This window comes from Osmerus eperlanus, chromosome 3 (assembly GCF_963692335.1).
Source record: "Osmerus eperlanus chromosome 3, fOsmEpe2.1, whole genome shotgun sequence".
In the NCBI taxonomy this organism is placed as follows: Eukaryota; Metazoa; Chordata; class Actinopteri; order Osmeriformes; family Osmeridae; genus Osmerus; species Osmerus eperlanus.
In genome coordinates, this window is record NC_085020.1 from 9276636 (window position 1) to 9297984 (window position 21349).

A 21349-nucleotide genomic window follows, 5' to 3' on the forward strand; every position below is an offset into this window, starting at 1 on the left:
AAGCAGCAAAGAAGAACAGTTAAACACATTCATTATTTCATACTTACCGTCAAGTTAAAAACTAAATACCATTCTTTCTTTTTTTAACTTTTACTGTATTACATTAGTGTTAGCCTTCCTGGAAACTCAATTGAGTTCATTCAAATCAGTGTCCAGATATTTAAAACATTCCCACAGGGATAACAAATCCATTTTGATGCAGATTACAGACACTAAGCAGCTTGAAACTGTTCAGTGTGTCCATGTTCGTCACTGCAGAGGCTGAACGGACAAGCCTGTCAGCAGCTAGCAAGAGCTCTGCCCGTCTGATTTATCTGTCTGATAGGAGTGTCAGAGAGTCAGGATGTTACACAGACAGAATCTATTACAGTATTGATCTGCTCTGGCAATTAGGTGGCAATGAGGAATTTCTCATCTTACGTTTCTCTCTCTCCCTCTCTGTGATATTGAAAGGGGGATAAAGTACCCACTATAATGGAAGAAATGAGCCGAAGGCTGGATGATAGAGGAGGAAAGGTGTGTATCTGTGTGTGTGTATCTGTGTGTGTGTGTGTGCTTGTGAGTAGGTGTGTGTATGTGTGAATGTAGTGTGTATGAATGAGTGTGTGGTGTGTGTGTGTGTGTGTGTGGGTGTGTGTGTGTGTGTGTGTGTGTGTGTGTGAGTGTGTGTGTTTGTGTGTGTGTGGGGGGGGGGGGGGGGGGGCGGCAGAGAATATTGGGATGTCTTGTGTTTCAGGTTTAGTGGGGAGATTTTCTGAAACGGACGACAGGTGTGTATGTGCATTTTGCTTACGTGCCAGGTGTGTGTGCACATGTGTCTGCGTGTCTTAATTAAGCTCTGAATTAAGCTCTCCTCTTGTCACTGCTTGTTTACCCCCTCCGCCCCCCCCCTCCATTTATTCTCACTGGCATTTCTCAAACCTCATCCAAGATGGCCGCTAATTGGCTGTCGTGGCACTCGAGGAGCCTTGCGGTGCCTCTCATTTGCTCGCCTTCAATCCGCGTCATTAAAAAAGTTGAGGCGAAGCAAAACTTCCCGTCTCTGTACACCAGCCACACCACAGGCGGGTGCCCTTCTCGGTGGCGCTGTTCACATGTGCCTCTCCGCTTGGCGCCTTCTGAGAACAGAGTGGCCAAGTGTTCGTGCTCATCTGTTCTACCCACTTCCACATTCTGACAGCCGCATCACAGGAACGGCACAGAGACGACTGCTGAGTCAGCAGTCGAGAAGTTGGGTACAGTCCTGTCACATCCAGTAAAAGGTTTGCCGATCTACTTGTTTTTTACGAGTTGGCAGCAGCAAGTGCAACAGCATCTGCCAGTAAACAGTACACAGAACCCAGGGCGTGCCGTCCAGGAGACGTCGCACAAGCAGTTCTCGAACAAAATCACGATTATTTCCACTCATTCAGCTGATTCGTTTCATGTTGATTGACTGTTTGTTTTTTATCAGAGTAATAAAGTTCAAGTTGAAGGAATTTCCAGGATGTGAGCGAGCGAGTAAGTGAGCGGGTGAGTGAGCGAGTGAATGCGTGAGCGAGCCCAACCTCAGTGGATCGTGGATCTGAACCCATTTGACTCGCTTGATCGTCCTACCAGCACAGAGAAGCACTGTGTACTCGTCAGACAGAGATAGGCGATGTTTCGTCAGCTCTCTCTCTCTCCCTGCACTCCATCTCGTTCTCTCTCTCTCTCTCTCTCTCTCTCTCTCTCTCTCTCTCTCTCTCTCTCTCTCTCTCTCCCTCTCTCTCTCTCTCCCTCTCTCTCTCTCTCTCTCTCTCTCTCTCTCTCCCTCTCTCTCTCTCTCTCTCTCTCTCTCTCCTCTCTCTCTCTCTCTCCTCTCTCTCTTCTCTCTCTCTCTCTCTCTCTCTCTCCTACACTCCATCTCTCCCTTTCTCCATCTCGTTCTCCTCTGTCTCTGTCTCTCTCTTTCTCTCTCCTCACCGCAGACATGTGGGCCTGAACTCTGTAACTCTCCCAACAAGATTCCCTACAGGGGGGCTGATATGTCAGAGTCAGACACACATCCTAAACACACGGACACACACACACAACAGACACAGCTCGATCAGCAGTTTGTCTCCGACGACGCCAAGGTCATTTGAGCGTGCTGGTCGGTGCCGTACGAGAAGCTGCAACTTTAGTAGGAGAAACCGACCCTGCGGTCCTGCGGCGTCTCCTGTCAGAACAGTGAGCCGAGCAGACTCGCCTCCGAGTGCTGGCTCTGACATGCACTCCTAGCTTTCCACCCCGCGAGCAAGGGGTTCATTAAATGGACATCCACACAGACCTCAGCGTGCGTTCTGACTGATGGATCGGGCGACTCCCCGCAGTGACGGCAGTGGCGTTGAGGCTGTCGCCCTGCGTGCTGTCATTAGCCAGGCAGGTCCTTGTTCTGGTAGGACAGGCGTGTGGGGGGAGAAGGACTGATGGATCTGCCACGGTGGCTAATTAACATCCTGACTTGCCTCTGCTCCGTCATCAACGTGTTTCCAGGGGAGAAGAAGCAAGGAGGCTAAATTGCCTGGGAGTTTTCATTTGCATGGCTGTGCAGGGTGGTACCTGCTCTATTTCTGTGTGGTGTGTGTGTGTGTGTTTCGGGAGGGGGGGGGGGGGGGGAATCAGTCAGTTTAGCTCAAAAGACAACCTATCTGTCAGCAGTCCATGTAACTAGCCAGCCAGTAGTAGTGTATAGGGGGGGGGGGAATTCTAATTTACCTGCCAGAGATGTGTTTTCAGACTTAATCGCTAAAGATTATGAGTAAAGGAAGTGAAACTTAGTCCCATTGTAAGTTGAGAGCCCCCTGCTGGTACCAGTGTGTGCTGTGATTTCATATCTTCTGACGTGCTGGGTTTTTATGATGTGCAGAAGCCTTGAAGGGCTTACTGGGTGTTAATTGCAGGCAATGTTCAGATGATTGTTTGAGTAATTAAATCCTTTCGGTTCAAATTTAAAAGCACATGCGTGTTTGTGTGGGGGAGTCATGCCTGAGCACAGCTCTCTTAAAGCCACTCCATGGCTCTCTGTGGACCCAGTGGATGCTCGTCCGAGTTCACACACTCATCCGAGTGTGTGAACGTGCGTGCGTGTGTGTGCGCGCGCGCGAAAGAGAGAGCGCGTGTTTTCAGACGTCGGACATTCAGACAGGCGTCCGATATCAGCGGGGGGCCAGAGTCGAACCTTCACCCTTCAGAGAGTCAGTATCTCCGTCTCTCTCTCTTCTCCCTCCCGCCATCCTCTCCCCGACCCGCCTAACCCGTGGCCTCCACTCGTGTCACCACCGCATCTCTGCCGCCCTGTCGTTCGCAGCCTCTTCCCCTTCTTCTTCGCTCTCTCCCTCAACAACTCACTTACCAACCAGTCACATGAAGCTCCACCCCCCCCCCCCCCCCCCCCAATGCCCCCACCCCTCCTGACAGGCCTCGTATGACAGACTATGATAGGCAGGCCTCACAACTAGGGGCCATTTAGCGGCCAGCAGCCAAATTGCACGGACCAGCGGTGTCCAGCTGCGCTGGTGACAGCTTTAATTTGGAGCCAGCGGTCAACATGATTAAAGAGCCACGGGAAGCCTTCACACCGGAACCCAGCAATGTTAGGCTCAGGCAGGCTGGCATCAAGACTATGCTCTGGACTCGCACATCCACACACAACCGCAGAAGCATAGGATATGCATACGCGCTGTTAATTCCTGGACATACTTTGCAGGCAGAATGGCAAGTCGACAGGCAGGCAGTCATTTTGCCGAACACTAGGAACTGATGCATTTAGATGTGATTTATTGATCATTTGGATCATATTAGTGCACCCACTGTGTTCTGTTAAAATACAATAACATATTTCACACCCTGTGTTTGGATGAAATGCAATAACACAAAACTAATCAGCCTCATGACTGGGGACAATGTTTTGATTTGTAAAACCTGAGTGAATTGTTCGTTTTTTCCTCCCAGCTTTGATATGAAACGTTGACTGTGAAGTAATGCATCCACAACTGTAATGAAGTTTTACTGATGTTCGACTTCTCATCCTCTACCAATAAGTATGCAAATAAAGATGATACAAAAGCTTTATAATTTCATCTTCATACATAACGTACATGCACACACACACACACACACACACACACACACATGCATGTAAACACTCACACAAACTCACAGACACCCACACACGAGCGCACACATACACTTACAAACACGCTAACACACACACACACACACACACACACATGCAAAATCAAATTAGTTCAACAAAGTGTACATATAGGCACACACGTTTACACATTCACACACATACTGGGAAAGAGTTCCTTGGAGATCAGATTCATTAGTTGAATACCACCCAGTGGATGTGCTATCTACCACTCCTAGAACTCCTATTAGGACCATCTGAATTAATTCTCTCTCTCTGCCATTTGCTGTTATCGCTTCCTATAAAAACAACATATTAAATCGGAATTGAATATAAAAGGATTTGGAAATGTAGCATCCATCAGCTTATTTCTCCATAAGCAGTAATTGATATTTGAGGCCTGTTTTGCACCAAGCCTTTCTGAAATGAGCTTCGGAGGGCATGAAAATAGCTGAGGCGGGTGAAATGAAATTGGCTGTGTGCTCGTGCATGAGAGAACTGGATTATCCCGCCATAATGTAGGAGTTATTAAACACTATTACACTCCACAGATCAAAAGCTAGCTCTGAGGATATACTACTATATCTGACTACAGTGGAGTATCCCAGTACGTGTGTGTGTGTGTGTGTGTGTCTGTGTGTGTGTGTGTGTGTGTGTCTGCTTATGCATGTATGTAATGCATCCTACAAATGATATGACTATACAGTAAGTCAAAGCATGGGAAATTAAATGCACCAATTTGCTGTAATGTAAATTACAAGAGCCATGAATATGATTATCACACATCTTTAATCTTTACATCATGTCCTATAAAGAAGAACCATGACGGCAGAGTTAAAGAGACTATCAAATCTAATACAGTGTTGAGGAACCCGAGCAGAACTAGCGCTTTTATACCTGACATTTGTCTTTGTGAACTGTAAAATGTTCCCTTCTCTTTGAAACGCATCACCCCGCGCGGTGTGTTTGTGTGGGGGTATGGCCATGTGGGTTCACCTGTCTGCCACGGCGAATGCTGCCACCTACCACACAGGCCCAGGTGGCAACCTCACCAAGCCAGACTGGATCACTGGCAGTGATAAAGCTGGCTGGCAGTGCCCATCAGAGTGTGTTTGGGAGACGGAGCAGCCTGTCAGTTCTGCCAGCGTCGGGCATTATTAGGTGTCAGGGAGTATGAGGATGATGTCTGCTCCTCCGCCCAGTCTGGGAGGGGGACAGCTGGGTAACTATGGGGAACAGGCAGGAAACCACTGCTGACACACTATACTGGCTGGCTAGTTACATGGACTGCTGACAGATAGGTTGTCTTTTGAGCTAACTGACTTCACTGGCTGAGTGATGTGCTGTGGTTGTTAGCATTACAATAGCTCACTGTCCCAAGCCTAGTCAGTATATATCTGGCTTCTGGGGCTATGTTTCTCTTCAGCCCAGGTCAGTATAAATAATGCAAGGAGATGACCTGAGAATATTACAGTTCCTGATAAGTTCACCCCCCCCCCCAACTCAACACATTCAAAAGAAATACTGTATATTGTCCTATGATTCCAAGCATTTATAATATGCAATTAAAATGTGCCCCCCAAAAATAGCGCATACATTTAAATAGCACAATGTTGTCTCTTTCGCAGACGGCTAATTACGGCCTTGTTGTTGACTCAGACGTCCGTGGCATGCTGGGCCCGTTTGTGTGGAGGCTCACCCAAAGCCTGCTGAATAATTGCTTCAGCGTGGTGAGATTGCCAACAGAAAGGCCACTTCAGTTTACCTGGACACATCACTGCTTCAGTCTTCTGGAGGCCGACGGGGGGGTTCAGATGAAGCCTGTCAGAGCTGGTGGAGGTGGAGGCAGGTCAGGGGCGGGGAGGAGTAAGGGAGATTGGCAGGGCCCTATAAAGCGCTAAACCGTTCTGGCTCCACAATGGGATTCTGTCTGCAAAATTAGCCTGGTGTGCTTTAGTGTGTTGGACATCGTGCAGTAGTCTGTGGTCTATCTCACCCAAATCCTAAACAGTACAAGATAAATCATTGCTTGGTGTGTGCCTGTTTGTGTGTGCAACTAGACTGAACCGGAAACATAAAACTTTGTGTGATACAAGTTAGTATGAGTGTGGACAGTGATGGAGTGAACTTATGAGTGAGTGTTGCTGATGGCTGTGCCGTGCTTTCTGTGCAGATTGTTAATGAGTAGAGCTGGCTCCATGTGCTCCTCTTCCCTCCTAATCACTGGCAAATGCTTCCTGCTAGACTTATGAAGGACCATTTCATCATCCAAGATGATTACAGTTGGAGAGAACTTTCTCTGTGCTAAGCACTTTCCCGTGAATCTGAAACTCTGACTCCATTTTGAACTCACTTTGTAGTTTGGGACCTGAACATTTAGGCTAGCTGTAAAACCATAATTTCTGTTCTATCGACTTGAATTACATTTTTTGTTACAGCTTTATGATATTTACTGTACAAAGTAATGTCATATCTTGTTTTAACTAATTATAAGTAAGTGGGTAAGTATTATGCAAATTGTCTTCTATCTTGTGACATAGTATTTTGGTGGTAGGTGTTTGGATCATATTCTGCTCTACTTCTCACAGCTTTGACTGCCAATACCAATATTCACAGAATTCCCAAAATAAATGTGTCCACAGTGGATGAGTTGTTTTGTCATGCAGTGCAGGATGTTACTGTTGGTGTCACTTTCCATTTGAACACCTTTCGATGTGACGATCCTCTCGTCTTGTGGAGTACAATTACATGCAGCTGTCTGAGAGCGAGAATATCTGCCGTCCAAATAACCAGATGTTTTACATTCTACATTTAGACAGTATGTTACTGCTGCTATCCATAACACATAAAACTCTGCAGTTTAAAACCCCTTTAAATCTCGACAATCATTCTAATCTTCATGCCTTTCACTATTTCCTGACTAAAACCAAATGATGTTTACAGTGAGAGCCGGAACATGATCAAACTGGACTCTTTGACACATCTGCTGAGCAGTCCTTCCTGTACTGAACAATGTTTGAGGATGCAAAAGATTGCCGTGAAGGCTTTGCAGTCTTTGTTCTCCATCTCTTATCATCTCCGCCAACTGAAAAAGTTCCACTCTCCGCTAATGGCCATATGTCTATGAGAAATGTTGACAAACCGCCTCCTTCACGATCCTTTTCCTTCGAAAGCAGTGGAAGATCGCTAAAACCACCCCTAAACGTACCAACATCTTCTTCTGCATGTTGTCTCTCCCTTACAGAGCAGTCTGTTTAGGCCTATGTGAGATAATACTTAGATGCACTGTACATGAAATTAGCTTAAAAACGTATTATGGACACCGTTTAAAGTAGACTTAACATCATACTGGTTTAACCGACAAATCAATTTAAATTCTCATCAGCTCCAAAGTTGTTGGTTTGAAGTGTGTCATGTCATTATCTTGTATTTTGTTTGTTGTGTTCTGGCATGGCGGAGCCGTTGTTTGTTTTCTGTGAAAGGTTTTTATGGTAATGAAACCTCCGGTGAAGATGATTCACGGTGATTTAGCGCGATGTTAAACCTCCGATCAGCATCGATCGTGCGTAAGGGAAGTTGGGGTGAGTCGCGGCAATCTTCAGAACACCTTATTAAGTATTCATTAACTTTGTTTTTGGCCATTAGGAATCCATACACACTGCTGCATTCTCTCATCCTGGGAGGTAAATAGCCTACATGCTCAAACTTTGATAATTAAAATGCAGATAATGAATTTGTTGAAGGGCGGGAGGATGGGTGGGGTGCTGGTAAGCAGCTGTTTGGGGCCATGAGAGCACAACACCTCGAAGACTAGAGAAGAAGTGTCTTCGTCTAACCACAGGTGCCCCTGCATGACTATGGGACTCCGGCCTCCAAGGCTGACCGTGCTTCATGAACACGGCCAAACTCTGTCTGAATCTGTGAGAGGCTTCAGGCACTTGCATGGGATCTGTTCCCTGTACCACACGTGATTTTTAGGCCTCGAATGCTGCATGATTTGGAAATGCATTCCGCAGAAAGAGCAGGTACTTCGAGGGAATGTCCGCAGTAAAGGTTGAGATGTCGAAAAGCTTGCGGTTGGAGATCCACCATGGGTGTGTTGGGAACCCTCACCTTCAATAAATATATACTAGTACCACCCAAAGCATTGTCTCCCTGGTGCAGCAATGCCCCATAAAAACCTTCCCTAGTGTTTGGCAGCCCTCTTCCCGGCACTGCTTTGTGTCTTGTGAAGATTTAGGGAAGAATTGTACTTTCCTGCCCCAGAGCTGGGCTGTAACGGATGTCTTCTGAAAGCTTTACTGCTCTGTTAGTTCATTTGGCCAAAGACTCTTTCTACAGAGCGATAAACATATCTGTAAAAGAACACCCGACTGACCTCTGAGAGGTCCATAAAACGGGCCACTGTCCAATCCCTCGCTAAGATAATGTCACTGATATATTACTGATGACACTGGATGGACCTGCACTGTCTGTGCAGTGTACCGTCTGCAACCTGTGGCTGGCTGGCTCTTTGTTTCTCTCCATATAGTCTCCCTGTCTCTTCTTCTCTCAATCTTTTTTCTCTCTATATCTTTCTCACCAAATCTCTTATATGTTATCTTTACCCAGTTCCCTTTCAGCCTTTCTAAAGCAGGCTTTAAAAAAAACAGATTCCATTCTTTGTAGAACCAACAGCCTTTACGCTTTCACCAACTGTTGGCAGTGTTAAGTCCGAAGGATGAAACACTATTAAAGCAGTCAAAGTTTACCTCTGTGGCATGGAGGAAACAGATCCAGTATTGTACCTCAGGTACCTGAGAGGAAGGGACAGGAGAGGAAGGGACAGGACAGTGGGCGGCTAAGCTACCCAGGGCCAGCTTATCTCTGCTACATACCTAGTAAACACTCTATTTTGCAAGGGAAGGGCTTGTTGATCCCCGAGTGGCGTGCTGAGATTGAGATCTGACTCGTCGTCGTTCCGATTAGATCAGGGACATAAAGGTGAGGGACGCAGGGAAGAGGCGGGCGCCCGGGTACGGGGGATCTCTGAGATATCAAAACGTAAACAGAGCTGAGGCCGGGCTGCCCTGAGGGGGGCGGCTGACAGGGCGGGGGCGGGTCGGAGAGAGGGAGGGAACAGGACTCGAGTGTGAGAGAGGGCCGAATGAGAGAGGCACTGCATACGCTGCCGGTCACACCTGTGAGGTCGCGATTGGAAATGAGGATGAGGAGGAGGTGGATGATTGCATATCAGTGTTGTGTCCTTATGCTATCAGCTAATGAAGAGCCTGGGAGGAGAGCGCAGGGAGGAGTGAACAGAGGGAAGAGAAGAACCAGGAAGTAAGAGGAGAGGGGACATGCTAGCAGAGGAGTAGGAGAGGAGGGTGCAGCTGACGAATAGGATTGACAGCTATGAAAGGGCAGGACTCAGGAAATAAGAACATTTCCAAATGGTCATGGAGAGTCGTAAATATCTGAACATCTGCTATCGACCACCTGTTTGTTGTTTTGTTTGATACTGAAGGGCAATATCAGGTTGCTTGGCAGCTATGGTAACGGCAGCTACGGTATCAGCTTTGAGCATCCATATCTCCCCAAGGCGGAAATGATAGATGATCATCTATGCAGAGTTGAAGTGGGGCCCGGGTTTCCTTAATATCTACACCATGTGTACTCAGAGATTGAGAGAGACGCCTATGTTTGCCTTCAGGCAGGGAGAAATGCAATACGACACCGCCACGTTTTTCATCAGTGAGCCACGGTGAGGAGAAAAAGGATTGAATACAGGCTCATTCTCCATACGCTTTATACATATATATCTTCCCAGGATGCATCTCTCACCTTTGCGATATCTCATCACCACATCTCGTCCTTCTCACGCTTTTTTTGATTTCAAGAGCTGAACTATTCTGCAACATTTGTTGATGTGGTTCTGCAAGTAAATGCTGCAGAATTGTGCTCCTCTTGGAATCGCTGCTCTTCGCCGACGCCCTGGAGAGATCCATCATCGCCTATTCCCAAGCTCGCACAAAGACAGAGATGCACACACAGGCCTACACGGGAATGCCTGCAGACACACACACACACGCACACACACACCAAACAGGTTGGCAAGCAGACCAGCAGCCAGATAAGAAAAACATGCAGGCACACAGCCAGCCAGACCACCCGGCAATGCAGGCAGACACACACACACACAGAGACCCAAACACACACACACGCTGGCCGACAGACAGGTCCAGTCCCCCCCCCACACATCTGCTGTGGAGTGGGCCAGCCCTGGCAGCCTGCTCCGGTTCTGTTCTGGTCCAGTGAGTGGAGAGTCTGGTAGGCTGCTGATGGGTCTGAAAGGCCTGGCTTCTGGATGCCTTCCAGAGCTCATTAACCTTGGGATGGAGTCCTAGAGTGAGTGCACAACCTCCCGGGTCCTCGGGTCAGAATGTGGTTCTCCTCCACACCACACACACACACTTATATCGGACTGACTCTGCACACACAGACACACACATACACTCACACCACACTAACTGCACGGACATGCTTACGCCACGCTCGATCTGCAACCAGTGAAAACCAGGCGCTCACGGTCCTTACTGCATTCACAATTTGCATAATGGTTAGACCATCAGTTCACCATGCTATCACTAATGATTTGCAACCTTCACCCATTTTCTTCAAATGAGTGCGAATAAAGCAAAAAAGATGAACCTGCCAAATGCCAACTTATCCAAATGGAAAGGTGGTTAATGAAATAGGCAGCGCCTTTACCTCAGTGCAAGTCGTCGCACTGTACCTCATCCCACTGACCTGTCTGATTTGTGTGTGTGTGCTGTTACCAGGAGTAGTTGTGTGAGCGGCTCTTGCGATGCATGGTCAGGAAGATTGTTCTAGCACAGGAAGCCTTGGCCCCGGCACTCACAGACCCACCCGGCCAGACAGATTGCAGAGAAGCGCTGGCTGGTTAGAGAACGTCCCTGGGTTGGGTTCTGTGAAGGTCAGACAGCGGCATCATTAGGCTGACTGTCTAAAAACAGGCCTCGGTAGGGGAATAAGTGAGTGACAGTTTTTGACTCAAGGACACACATGTATCAGGGGTTAATGACACAGGCAGCCTTGGGCCTCTGCAGGGAGACGTCACTCATCACACCGATGCATCCCCCCCCTAATGGAGCGTGTGTTGGGGTGTGTTTGTTGTCCAGTTCGTGTCTGTGTGTGTGTGTGTGTGTGTCCTGTACCTTGTGTCCTAATTGTCTAAATTTGATCAGAACGGTCATGGTCTCGGGGCCCAACACCCTTCCGAAGCCCCATTTATCACAGGAAGAAATAGAGAGACACAAAGGCACTCAGTGCTTCAAGGTGAAGCCCTCAAATGCCTCAGCTTGTGTTACCTTGTGAAATCGATGGGCACTGTGACAGCCGGCAGAAGTGGAATTCTCGAACTGCGCGTCGGCCAAAGAGTCTCTGAGTGTGTGTCTTTCTGTGTGTCGCGGGCCATCCGTTAGAGGTTGAGAGGGAATGAAAATGCCATTGGTCCCTGAGGCCCGGAGTCTGTCGGAGCAGACTGCGGGGACAGAGGGGAGTTTGGAGGCGAGGGGGGGAATGGAAGGAGTTTAGGAGAAGACGGGTGCGATGGAGGGTGTTGGAGGGAGGAAGAGAAGAAAGGTGAACGGGGTCTTATTTCCTTACATTTTTCATTTCACCTATATAACTCGACTGAGAATAAATCAATGCAGGTGGATAGGGTTTAAATTCAAGCGGAGGAGAGTCAGGTAGATCAGATGGGGAGAATATCCTGGCTGTAATGTGTTGGCGTTAAACCTGTCTATATCTCTTCTCTCCCCTCTCTCCCTGTTTCTCTCTCTCTCTCCCCCCTCTTTCTTTCTCACTTGCGCTCTCTTTCGCTCACGTGCTCGCATGCTCTCCCTCTCACCTATCTCTCCCTTATCTCTATCCATAGCGTGTCGCCCAGGCTTCTACAAGGCGTTTGCGGGGAACATCAAGTGCTCCAAGTGTCCCCCACACAGCTTCAGCTACGGGGAGGGGGCTGCCCTGTGCCTCTGTGAGAAGGGCTTCTTCAGGTCCCAGAAGGACCCACCCACCATGGCCTGCACCCGTGAGTACACACCTGAGATACAGTACGCACGCAATGGAGTGCATACTGAATGGGTTTACACTCTCCGAGTTCAGTTGCATGTTGTATAAGTAGGGAAGTGTTCCGTTACAGACACAAATGTTCATTTATACGCCTTCAAAGTTGAACTTTTTTTTATTGAGGATACAGAGTACAATTCCTGTCTCTCTCACAAAGCATAACACTTAAAGCGAGTCTTTTCCCGTTAATTCTGCCAAGAAACGAACGACTTTCTTATCTAACGACTCAGTGAATCATTCCAAGTGTGTGTATGCGTGTGTGCGTACGTGTGTGTGTCTGTGTGTGTGTGTGGCTGCCATTGGAGACACACTAGACTGATAGCCCTGCCCGGCTGGCTTCACAGGGGAGTTATCACACACAAGAGCAGGCATGAACACCAGCAGGATGAGTTACAGACCATTGTTCCGCCTCTGCGTCTTCATAGATGATTCACTGTGTGTCATTATGGCTTCATATTTGCATTAAATTACAGTTTAACTGGTCTAATTCATCCTTAATTAAAAAGCCATTTAGCTGTCGGGGAGATAGACTGAGGGGCAGGATGAAGACTCTCAGGGCTTTCAGAGCCCCGCTTCAGAGCTCGGCCATCAGCGTTGACCAAATAGGCCAACACACAGCTAAGCATTCAAAGTGATGGGGGTGGGGGTATGGCGATGAAGAAATCCTAACACAGTCGTGCTTAAGCATTGTGGAGGTCAGAGGGTGGGGTTAGCAGTGTGTGGCCCCATTTGCAGGGCTGCTGCTAATGAATCAGATGGCTGTGGTTCTGACGTGTTCGCCTTGTGGGGTACTGCACATTCTTTGAAATGAGAAAGAGTGAGAGAAAAAGCAGTACGGCTCTAAAGAAAATGGGGAAGGGAAAAATACGTGCAAATTGAGTTGGAGGACAGTACGTTAAGAGGGAGAAGAAAATCAGAATGAGAATGGGATTTATTCGCCATGAAAGTTTGCACAGACAAGGAATTTGCTTTGGCAGGAAGGTGCATACAATAAACATATAGGGTCTTAAAATTTAAATATGTGGACTATATATACCAAGGGTACATAAACTAGCAGTACTAAGTGGAATTAGAATTAAATAAAATATACAATAAAATATAAATTGCCAAATATGAAGATTAGTGGCAAGAGTATGAGATTAAGGAGGGGAGAGACAGAGAGGGAGAGTAGAGTGAGGAGCGAGAAAGAGAGAGGACTGAAGAGAGAGAGAGGAAGGGAGAGAGTGCAAGGACAGAAAGGAGAGAGAGAGAGGGGAAGGAAGCGAGAGAGAGAGAGAGAGAGAGAGAGAGAGAGAGAGGGTGGGGGAGGGAGGGAGATAGAGAGCTGATACAGATCTCCCCTCTGAGGAGCAGAAGCTGATTGATGGCAGTGGGTTGCAGCGAGCCTCTGCGATGGAGAGAATAGAGAGAGATAGAGCACTGATAGAGGAGAGAAAGAGAATGGACAGATGCTGACAGAAGTGGAGGAGGTGCTCCCTTCATCTGTCCTGAGAGATCCACACAAAGCCCAGGCTGAAGGAAGGGGCTTATTTATGGGGATCTTCAGCTGGGGGTGGAGGTGGGGTGATGGGGGAGGCAGGGGAGGGGAGGGGAGGGGGGGGGGGAGGGCAGGACAGGGGCACATCCTATTGTCCAGGCAGACAGTGAGCTTGGCAGGACCGGAGTGTTCAAATCCCCTAGGCCTTTTAACTCTGCCCTGCTGACAGCTGGCAGCCTGCAGTCCAGAGCACAATACCTGCACGCACACATACATAAACACATGCACACATGCACACACTCAGGGCTTCCTGTCTCCTCTCTCTCTCTCTCTCTCTCTCTCTCTCTCTCTCTCTCTCTCTCTCTCTCTCTCTCTCTCTCTCTCTCTCTCTCTCTCTCTCTCTCTCTTTCTTTCTCTGGAGCACACCTGCACACAGAAGGTCCACTCAGTGCTTATGTAGATACTGGGGAGATAAGTCGATCCAGATGAGAATCTTTGCTTTAATTACTGTTCATTAAAGAGCAAACTAAAGCAGGTTACAATATCCAAGTCTTAATTTTAACCTTGAATAATGATTTGCCAAAAGCAAGCCTCGTATCAAGGTCAGTCGCCTCTCCAGAACGCAGGTTTCTTTCATGATTTATGATTTCACTCCTCTCTAAATTCTGACTACCTTTCCTCTAGTTTTGGTGCACAATGATATTCTGTTCATTATTTGTTACATCTACGTACTGATACCTTCCTCTCTCTCTCTCTCTCTCTCTCTCTCTCTCTCTCTCTCTCTCTCTCTCTCTCTCTCTCTCTCTCTCTCGCCCATCTTTCCTCTCTTTCTCCTCTTCTCCTTTCCCCTCTCTTCTCTCTCATCACCCATCCCCTTCTCTTCCCCCGTCCTCCAGGCCCGCCCTCCCCCCCCCCGCAACTTGGTTTTCAACCTCAACGACACCAGCCTCCTGCTGGAGTGGAATCCGCCTAGCGACACCGGCGGCCGGCGCGACCTGACCTACAACGTGTTGTGTAAGCGCTGCGGGCCGGAGCCGGACCAATGCCAGCTCTGTGAGGAGGAGCTCCGCTTCCTGCCCCGCCATCAAGGCCTGACCAATGCCACGGTAACGGTGGTGGACTTCTCCTCCCACGCCAACTACACCTTCGAGATTGAGTCGATGAATGGAGTGTCGGACCTCAGCTCCTTCCCCAGACCTGTGGCGGCCATTACCGTCAGCACCGACCAGGGGGGTGAGTACACAGCGGGCCCCTGACCTTCAACCTTAAACCGGGGCTTGTAGCCACCAACATTTAGGGTAGTCACAAAATATCCCCAAACTCACCCAGCCAAAATACCCAATTACACACCCAGGCAAAACACCCCAAAACCCACCCAAAATAACACTGCAGAGAGTCTCACTGTTAACACTGCATTCTGGGGGCTCAACCACAGTGTAGCACCCAGATCTAAATTGATCCTCAGCTTCTATAGCCTCCCAGACATGACTAGTAGATCTGAAGGGTCAGATGCATCTCAGAGGTGTAGACCGGAGAGAGTCTCCTGCCAGAAAGGGGGTGGTAGAGCTACTTTACGCTGGTGTCGGCTGTTTGAAACCGGAGGAGAGACAGGTGCAGCATTATTCAGGAAAGGTATTTCCTCAGGGATATACCCTGTAGAGTGGAACAGTTATGGTTTTCATCTTTTTTCCCCATTCGTTTTCGGTGAATTGCTAACATTTGGTTCTCTCTCTCTCTCTTTGTCTCTCTCTCTCTTTGTCTCTCTCTTTCTCTCTATGATTCTATTACTCACCAGACAAACTGGTAATCCTGTACAGTGTTCAGCTCTGGCTATGGCAGGGCTGTGTCTGAGGCAGGTGGAGTTATTTATATGTTTGGGGTATTTCTGGAGAGAACATTCACACTTACAGGACCACACAGTTTCATGGCACCAGTAGTTAAGCTCTCAAACAAAAACACTCCTACACACATACAAACAAACACACACAAAGTCCATCACTGTGCAGGGGTATCTCTATATATGGTCGTTTTTGGGGGCCAGGAAGTGCACCTAGTGTGTGTGTGTGTGTGTGTGTGTGTGTGTGTGTTGGTGTTCCATGGAGAGTTTTCCTGCTCCTCCAAGCCCGATTATTCCTGGCCTCCCTTATTAACACCATCAGCCCGGTGTTGAGTCATTACCTCCATCCTCGCCACCAGGAGTGGATCTGATTGGCCCATCTTCTACCCAGTGTGCCTCTCACTGCAATCATCCTTTTGGCTAATGGCTATGAGGGTCTAGGGATGAGGGGAGGGGGCAATGGTGAACCATAGTGAACAGCTACCATGATTAAAACGATTTAATCAGCACATTCGCAAGCACACGCCCAAACAAATACACGCACGCACATATCGAGGAGGATTTGCAGACCTGACCGCAGTCTCTCTGTCCACTTGCAGACGTTATTGGCATAACATCTTCTTCTGCAGTAACCCAGGGTGGTAGTTGTTCCGTATAATCCTACATGTTGATACATAAATAATCTGTTCCGTTAATGATGGACTGTTTAGACGCTGTGTCTGTCTCTCACAGACACTGGCACATCCGTAAACACACAGTGTGTGGAGATTTATGAGTCATTGGGATTACTGTAACAGCAGGGTCGCTTGGCCCAGAGTAAATCCCGTCCCATTTTGAAAAGGAGATAAGGGTCTGGGGAAATTATGTCAGGATTAACGAGACCCAGGTTTCCTCCAGGAACATGACTCTGATTTTATCTGGCTGATTTACTCTAATACAATCGCCATTACTCTAGGATAGAAAGGATCACTCACACACACACACACACGCTCGCACACACTCATACACATTCACGCTCGTACGTTCACACCCCAATGGGGAGCAAGAGAACATGTCAGGTCTTTCATCGGAAAACCCTGAAAATATCACACAGCGATATTGAGCATGACATATCGTACCTCATCTAAATCCGACTCCGACTAATCCCACGTTCGAGACGTGCAATGAAGGATGCGGTGTGTTGTGGAGGAGGTGAGAGGCTGTGTGCGGAGGAGAGGAGAGAGAGTGTCGTTGAAAAAAGGGGAGAGAAATGGTGTCGCGGAAAGGAGAGTATGCGTATCGGGGAGAGGAGAGTGTTGCGGAGAGGAGGGAGAGATTGTTTGAGTCCCAGAGAGGAGGAGAGAGACTGTGTCAGGTTGAAGAGAAAGAGAGTGCCGGATAGAGGAGAAAGGGTGCGTCGGGGGAGGAATGAGTGTGTTTTTCGGGGAAAAGGAGGGCGTTTGTGTCGGCGAGAGGAGGGAGAGTGTGTTGGTGGAAATAGGAGCAAGAGCTTGCAGAGCTTGAGTCTCAAAGAGGATGGAAACTGCATCGAGGAGCGGAGAGAGAACGCGTGTCGGGAAGAGGAGAGAGTGTGTGTGTGTCGGGGGAGAGGAGAAAGTGTGTGTGTCGGAGAGGGGAGGGAGTGTGTGTGTCGGGGAGGGGAGGGGAGGTGAGGGGAGAAGGAGAGGCTGGGCGGTGAGATATGATGGAGTTCTAGATCATTCGATAAGAGGACAAAAAATAACCTGTGATAGGCTTTAGGTGATGGATTTCACCCAGTGCAGCCCTCCAGACAGGGCACCGGCAGAACAGCATGGTGACCCTGGCCCCACCACACTTCAACCCCGCAGGAAGGGGGCCTCTTATATCCCACTGGCTCCTCGGCATGGATTCCTTCTTGTCATTGGACGACCGTCATGATTTCTAGCAGGAATTAGCACAGAACCAGCGTGATGACATTCAAAACATGTCATGTCCTCTGATGCCTACTGAGCGCTGTTCGCGAGGCTGGCGTCGCCAAGTGCGTCCCTGTGTTCACGCACGCTCCCTCACACATGCTCCCTACCTCCGAGAGGTGGGACGCCTCGCAAGACAGAGGGAGGAAGGGGTGTGGCCGGCTGGCAGTCGCCACGGCAGCAGAGAGTGATTGACGTGTTGGGGGAGCGGAAAGGGAGCGGAAAGTTAATTGAATGTTGGAAGAGAAGTGAAAGACAAAGCTCAAGAGAGAGAGGGATGGCGTGGAGAGAGAGGGGAATAGAGGGATGGCGTGGAGAGAGAGGGGAATAGAGGGATGATAAAAATGTCAGACGCGGAGCAGAAGAGGGAAGGAGAGAGAAGGTAAGGGTGGGAGAAAGGGCGAGCGCAGAAACGGAAGAGAGTGAGTGGGAAGGAGGGCCGACACGAGAAGAGAGAGAGAGAGAGAGAGAGAGAGAGAGAGAGAGAGAGAGAGAGAGAGAGAGAGAGAGAGAGAGAGAGAGAGGGGGGGAGACAGGTGGATGAAGGCAGAGGAGAGAAGGGACTTTTGGAAGCTGAAAGTTGTTTTCATCAGGGGAAGCAGCGATGTCATTGTATGTGGCACCAGAGCAATCAGGGGACAGATAGGCTGCTCTGAACCAGGGACACATTAGTACCGGCTGCCGTCGCCAGATTCTTTTCATAGAGCAGGAGAGAGAGCTGAAAGACAACACGGGACCTTCTGGATGTGCCTGAAATAGTGTGGTACTGTAGAATTTATCTAGAGGGCAGACCACTGACTGCCAGTGTCCTTATCAGTTTCATGTTTCTGTCTTCATGCCATAATGTGTGTGTGTGATCACATTGAAAAAAATTGTATTTGTACAGTCCTTTTTACCAGCAATGTCAAAGAAAGCTTCATATTCACCTGTAGGACTGCACCTAAACCAACCTAAACCCTCAAAGAACACAAGGAAAAACTCCCAGGAAACCTCATAGAGAAAATATTGGAGAAACCTTTAGAGGAGCAATTTCGTGAGGGATCCCCTCCTCCAGAGACGGTTGGGGACATAGAGGTGCAAGACCATAGGCTGGATACAATTATGCAGCAAGAGTAGATATTAAAATAAGATGCAAATGAGTGAGGAGAAACAACGTTCTGAATCAGGGCATCACCATTGCTGTGTGTATGTGTGTTCGTACTGTAAGTGTTTGTCTGTCTGTGGCTCTGTTAATGTGCGTGTGTGTCTGTCTGTTGGTGTGGGTGTGTGTACACATGTGTGTGTGTGATTTTCTGTGCTCATGAAATATTATACTGCTTGCTCACAGCTTAATCCACTCTCGAGTCCATTAAGACACTGAGCACAGATGCAGAAGAACCCAAACATGATGAATCATGGCTTACCAGAGCTCTGTGAGGTGCCTGGAGAAGGTCTACCAGGATTTACCACAGTCACAACTTTGTGTTGTGTGGCTGATCAGGGGTGAATGTCAGACACAAACATATGAAGGATTTATCCTTTGAGGGACATGTAAACTGAATATGAACAGATCTCTATGAGCTTGTATGATTCATTAAGCGCTGGGAAAACCAACTGGGAACAACTGGGAAAACGAAAGAAACGCAAGGCTGATGGGGGCATGACAGATAATGACAGTATTATGGTTTGGATAGATCGAATATGAAATCGGAGAAACTTTATTTCCACGGTAACATTTATGAGAGGTATTTAGGGTTTATTAACAGTTTCACAAGGCGAAACTACAAACAGATTTGTCAAGCGACCGGAAAACAGATTTATTGAGTGTTATAAAATCATGTTGTTACAGAGGATATAGGGAGCACAGCATATAAACACACACACGCAAGCACACACAGGAAAGCAGCAGGGCAGCTGAGTGGATGTGTGTGTAGCTCCTTGCCCGGCCTGACCCTCTCCCAGCTCTGTGCCATGCTTTAACTGTGACAGATGAGGCCTACCCCTAACGACCAGCCAGGGATGATCAGCCTGGTGTTTATGGGTGAGCCGTGATGAAAGCCCGAGTCACAGCCCTGAGACCAGCGTCGGGCTAGACTGAGCAGACGCAACAATTATAATAACAATGCAGGACTAATTAGCTGTGTGATATGGTGGCTAGGGTGCCGGGCAGCTTAAGGTGACTTCAGAGCACACGCTCTGTGGGTGAACCGAATGCTCCGTTCTACTTCCCTGCTCGGCGACTGCCTTGCACTGCCGCCTCGCAGCAAGAAGGTCCCCGGTTCGATCCCCGCTCGGAGCCTGTCGGGCTGATGTGGTCTCTGATCTCTCCGTTCTGGGTGAAGTGGACCGTGTTCCTCCCCGGGCTCCCATGGGTTTCCTCCACAAAGAAGCCCGATGTGAAAACATGCAGAACAGCTCGCTCTCCTGCCCTCCGTGTCCCTGGCAGGGGTGAGTTGGCCCCCTGGGCACCTCTGAGGTGGTTTCACACTGCTCCCTGCAGGGTGGAATAATAACAGAGAAGACATTGCTCTGGTGGAAGTCCCTTGCATGTGTGTGTTCCAACGCTCCTTACGTGTGTGTGTGTGTATGTGTGCGGGGGGGGGGGGTTGTGTGTACCACTCTGTGATATCAATAAAGGATTGTTCTTCTACTTCACTCTACTCTGCCCTGCTCGAGTATCTGTTTTGTAGTGGGATTAGTGTCTCCAGTGTGTATTCCTGGTCTGTGTCATTGAGTTGTTTAGACTGATGGGACATGGTTGGCAACTGGATTTGCAATTATCACAGTAGATTTGCAATTATTCAGGGCCTGCTTATGACTTTCTCTGTCACTATCCAGCCTGTCTTCGTACAGTGTGTTTGTGGGTGTGTTCAGGGATGTGTGTTTGGATGTGTTTCGGTATGTGTGTGTGTGTGTGTGTGTGTGTGTGTGTGTGTGTGTGTGTGTGTGTGTGCATGGTCTCTTTGATCAGGTAGAGGGACAGGGCAGGATCCTGGCCTTGGGACAGAGCCGAGGTTGTAAATAGTACTGTAGCTAGCTGTGTTATTAAGGTGTGATTTATTTGCCCTGCTTTCAGGAACGCATGCCCTTGGCACCACCGCCCAAAGATCATCCTATAAGGACCTCTATTACAAGTGTGTGTGTGTGTGTGTGTGTGTGTGTGTGTGTGTGTGTGTGTGTGTGTGTGTGTGTGTGTGTGTGTGTGTGTGTGTGTGTGTGTGAGGGTGGGGTGTATGCATGTGTGTGAGTGTGTGTCAGTGCAACCCTTCAGGACCAGGGTCATCTCCATCATTACCCCCACACTCACTCACACACACACACACACACACACACATGCTCTTTATGGCCCCTGTGGAGGGAGATACACAAGGAACAATAGAATGGGATAAATGTATTCGACAGCTCGGTCCCCCTTGGTGATTTATCTGGGTATTTATACCTGTAATCCCTCTCTCTCGTTTTCTCTCCCTCTTTCTCTCTCCCTCTGTTTTTAACCCTCCCCTATTCCTTCTGTCTCGTTCTCTCTCTCTCTCCCTTTTTTTCTCTTTATATTCACGCATGTGTTCTAATGCTGTGTGTTTGTCATAGTAGGGCGTGAACAGCTTGTTATGTCATTTCAGCTGTCTGTAGTTCTTGCCTTATAAGGTTAACAAGTATTTACTCAAACAACCAAGTGCATGACATTTGAAATTCTTCAATGGGCATTTTTATAATGTTCAACCTTTTGTGTTTATGACATGTTGTGCATTTTACCAACAGTCTATTTTTTAAGTCGGTGGAAATGGGGAAATATTAGGTCCCAAATGTCTAAAACAGTTTCACCAGGGGAACCATTGGAATAAAGTCACTGTGTT

The 21349-nt window shown here is 48.3% G+C and overlaps 1 protein-coding gene across 1 annotated transcript in view; it reads left to right on the top strand.

Moving 5' to 3' along the window:
• Nucleotides 1-21349, top strand: part of LOC134017440 (ephrin type-A receptor 6-like) — a 91000-nt gene that overhangs the window by 38535 nt on the left and 31116 nt on the right. Inside the window, 3 exon segments of the mRNA XM_062457048.1 lie at nt 12075-12230; nt 14642-14652; nt 14654-14978. Coding sequence (XP_062313032.1) covers nt 12075-12230; nt 14642-14652; nt 14654-14978 — 492 coding nt within the window.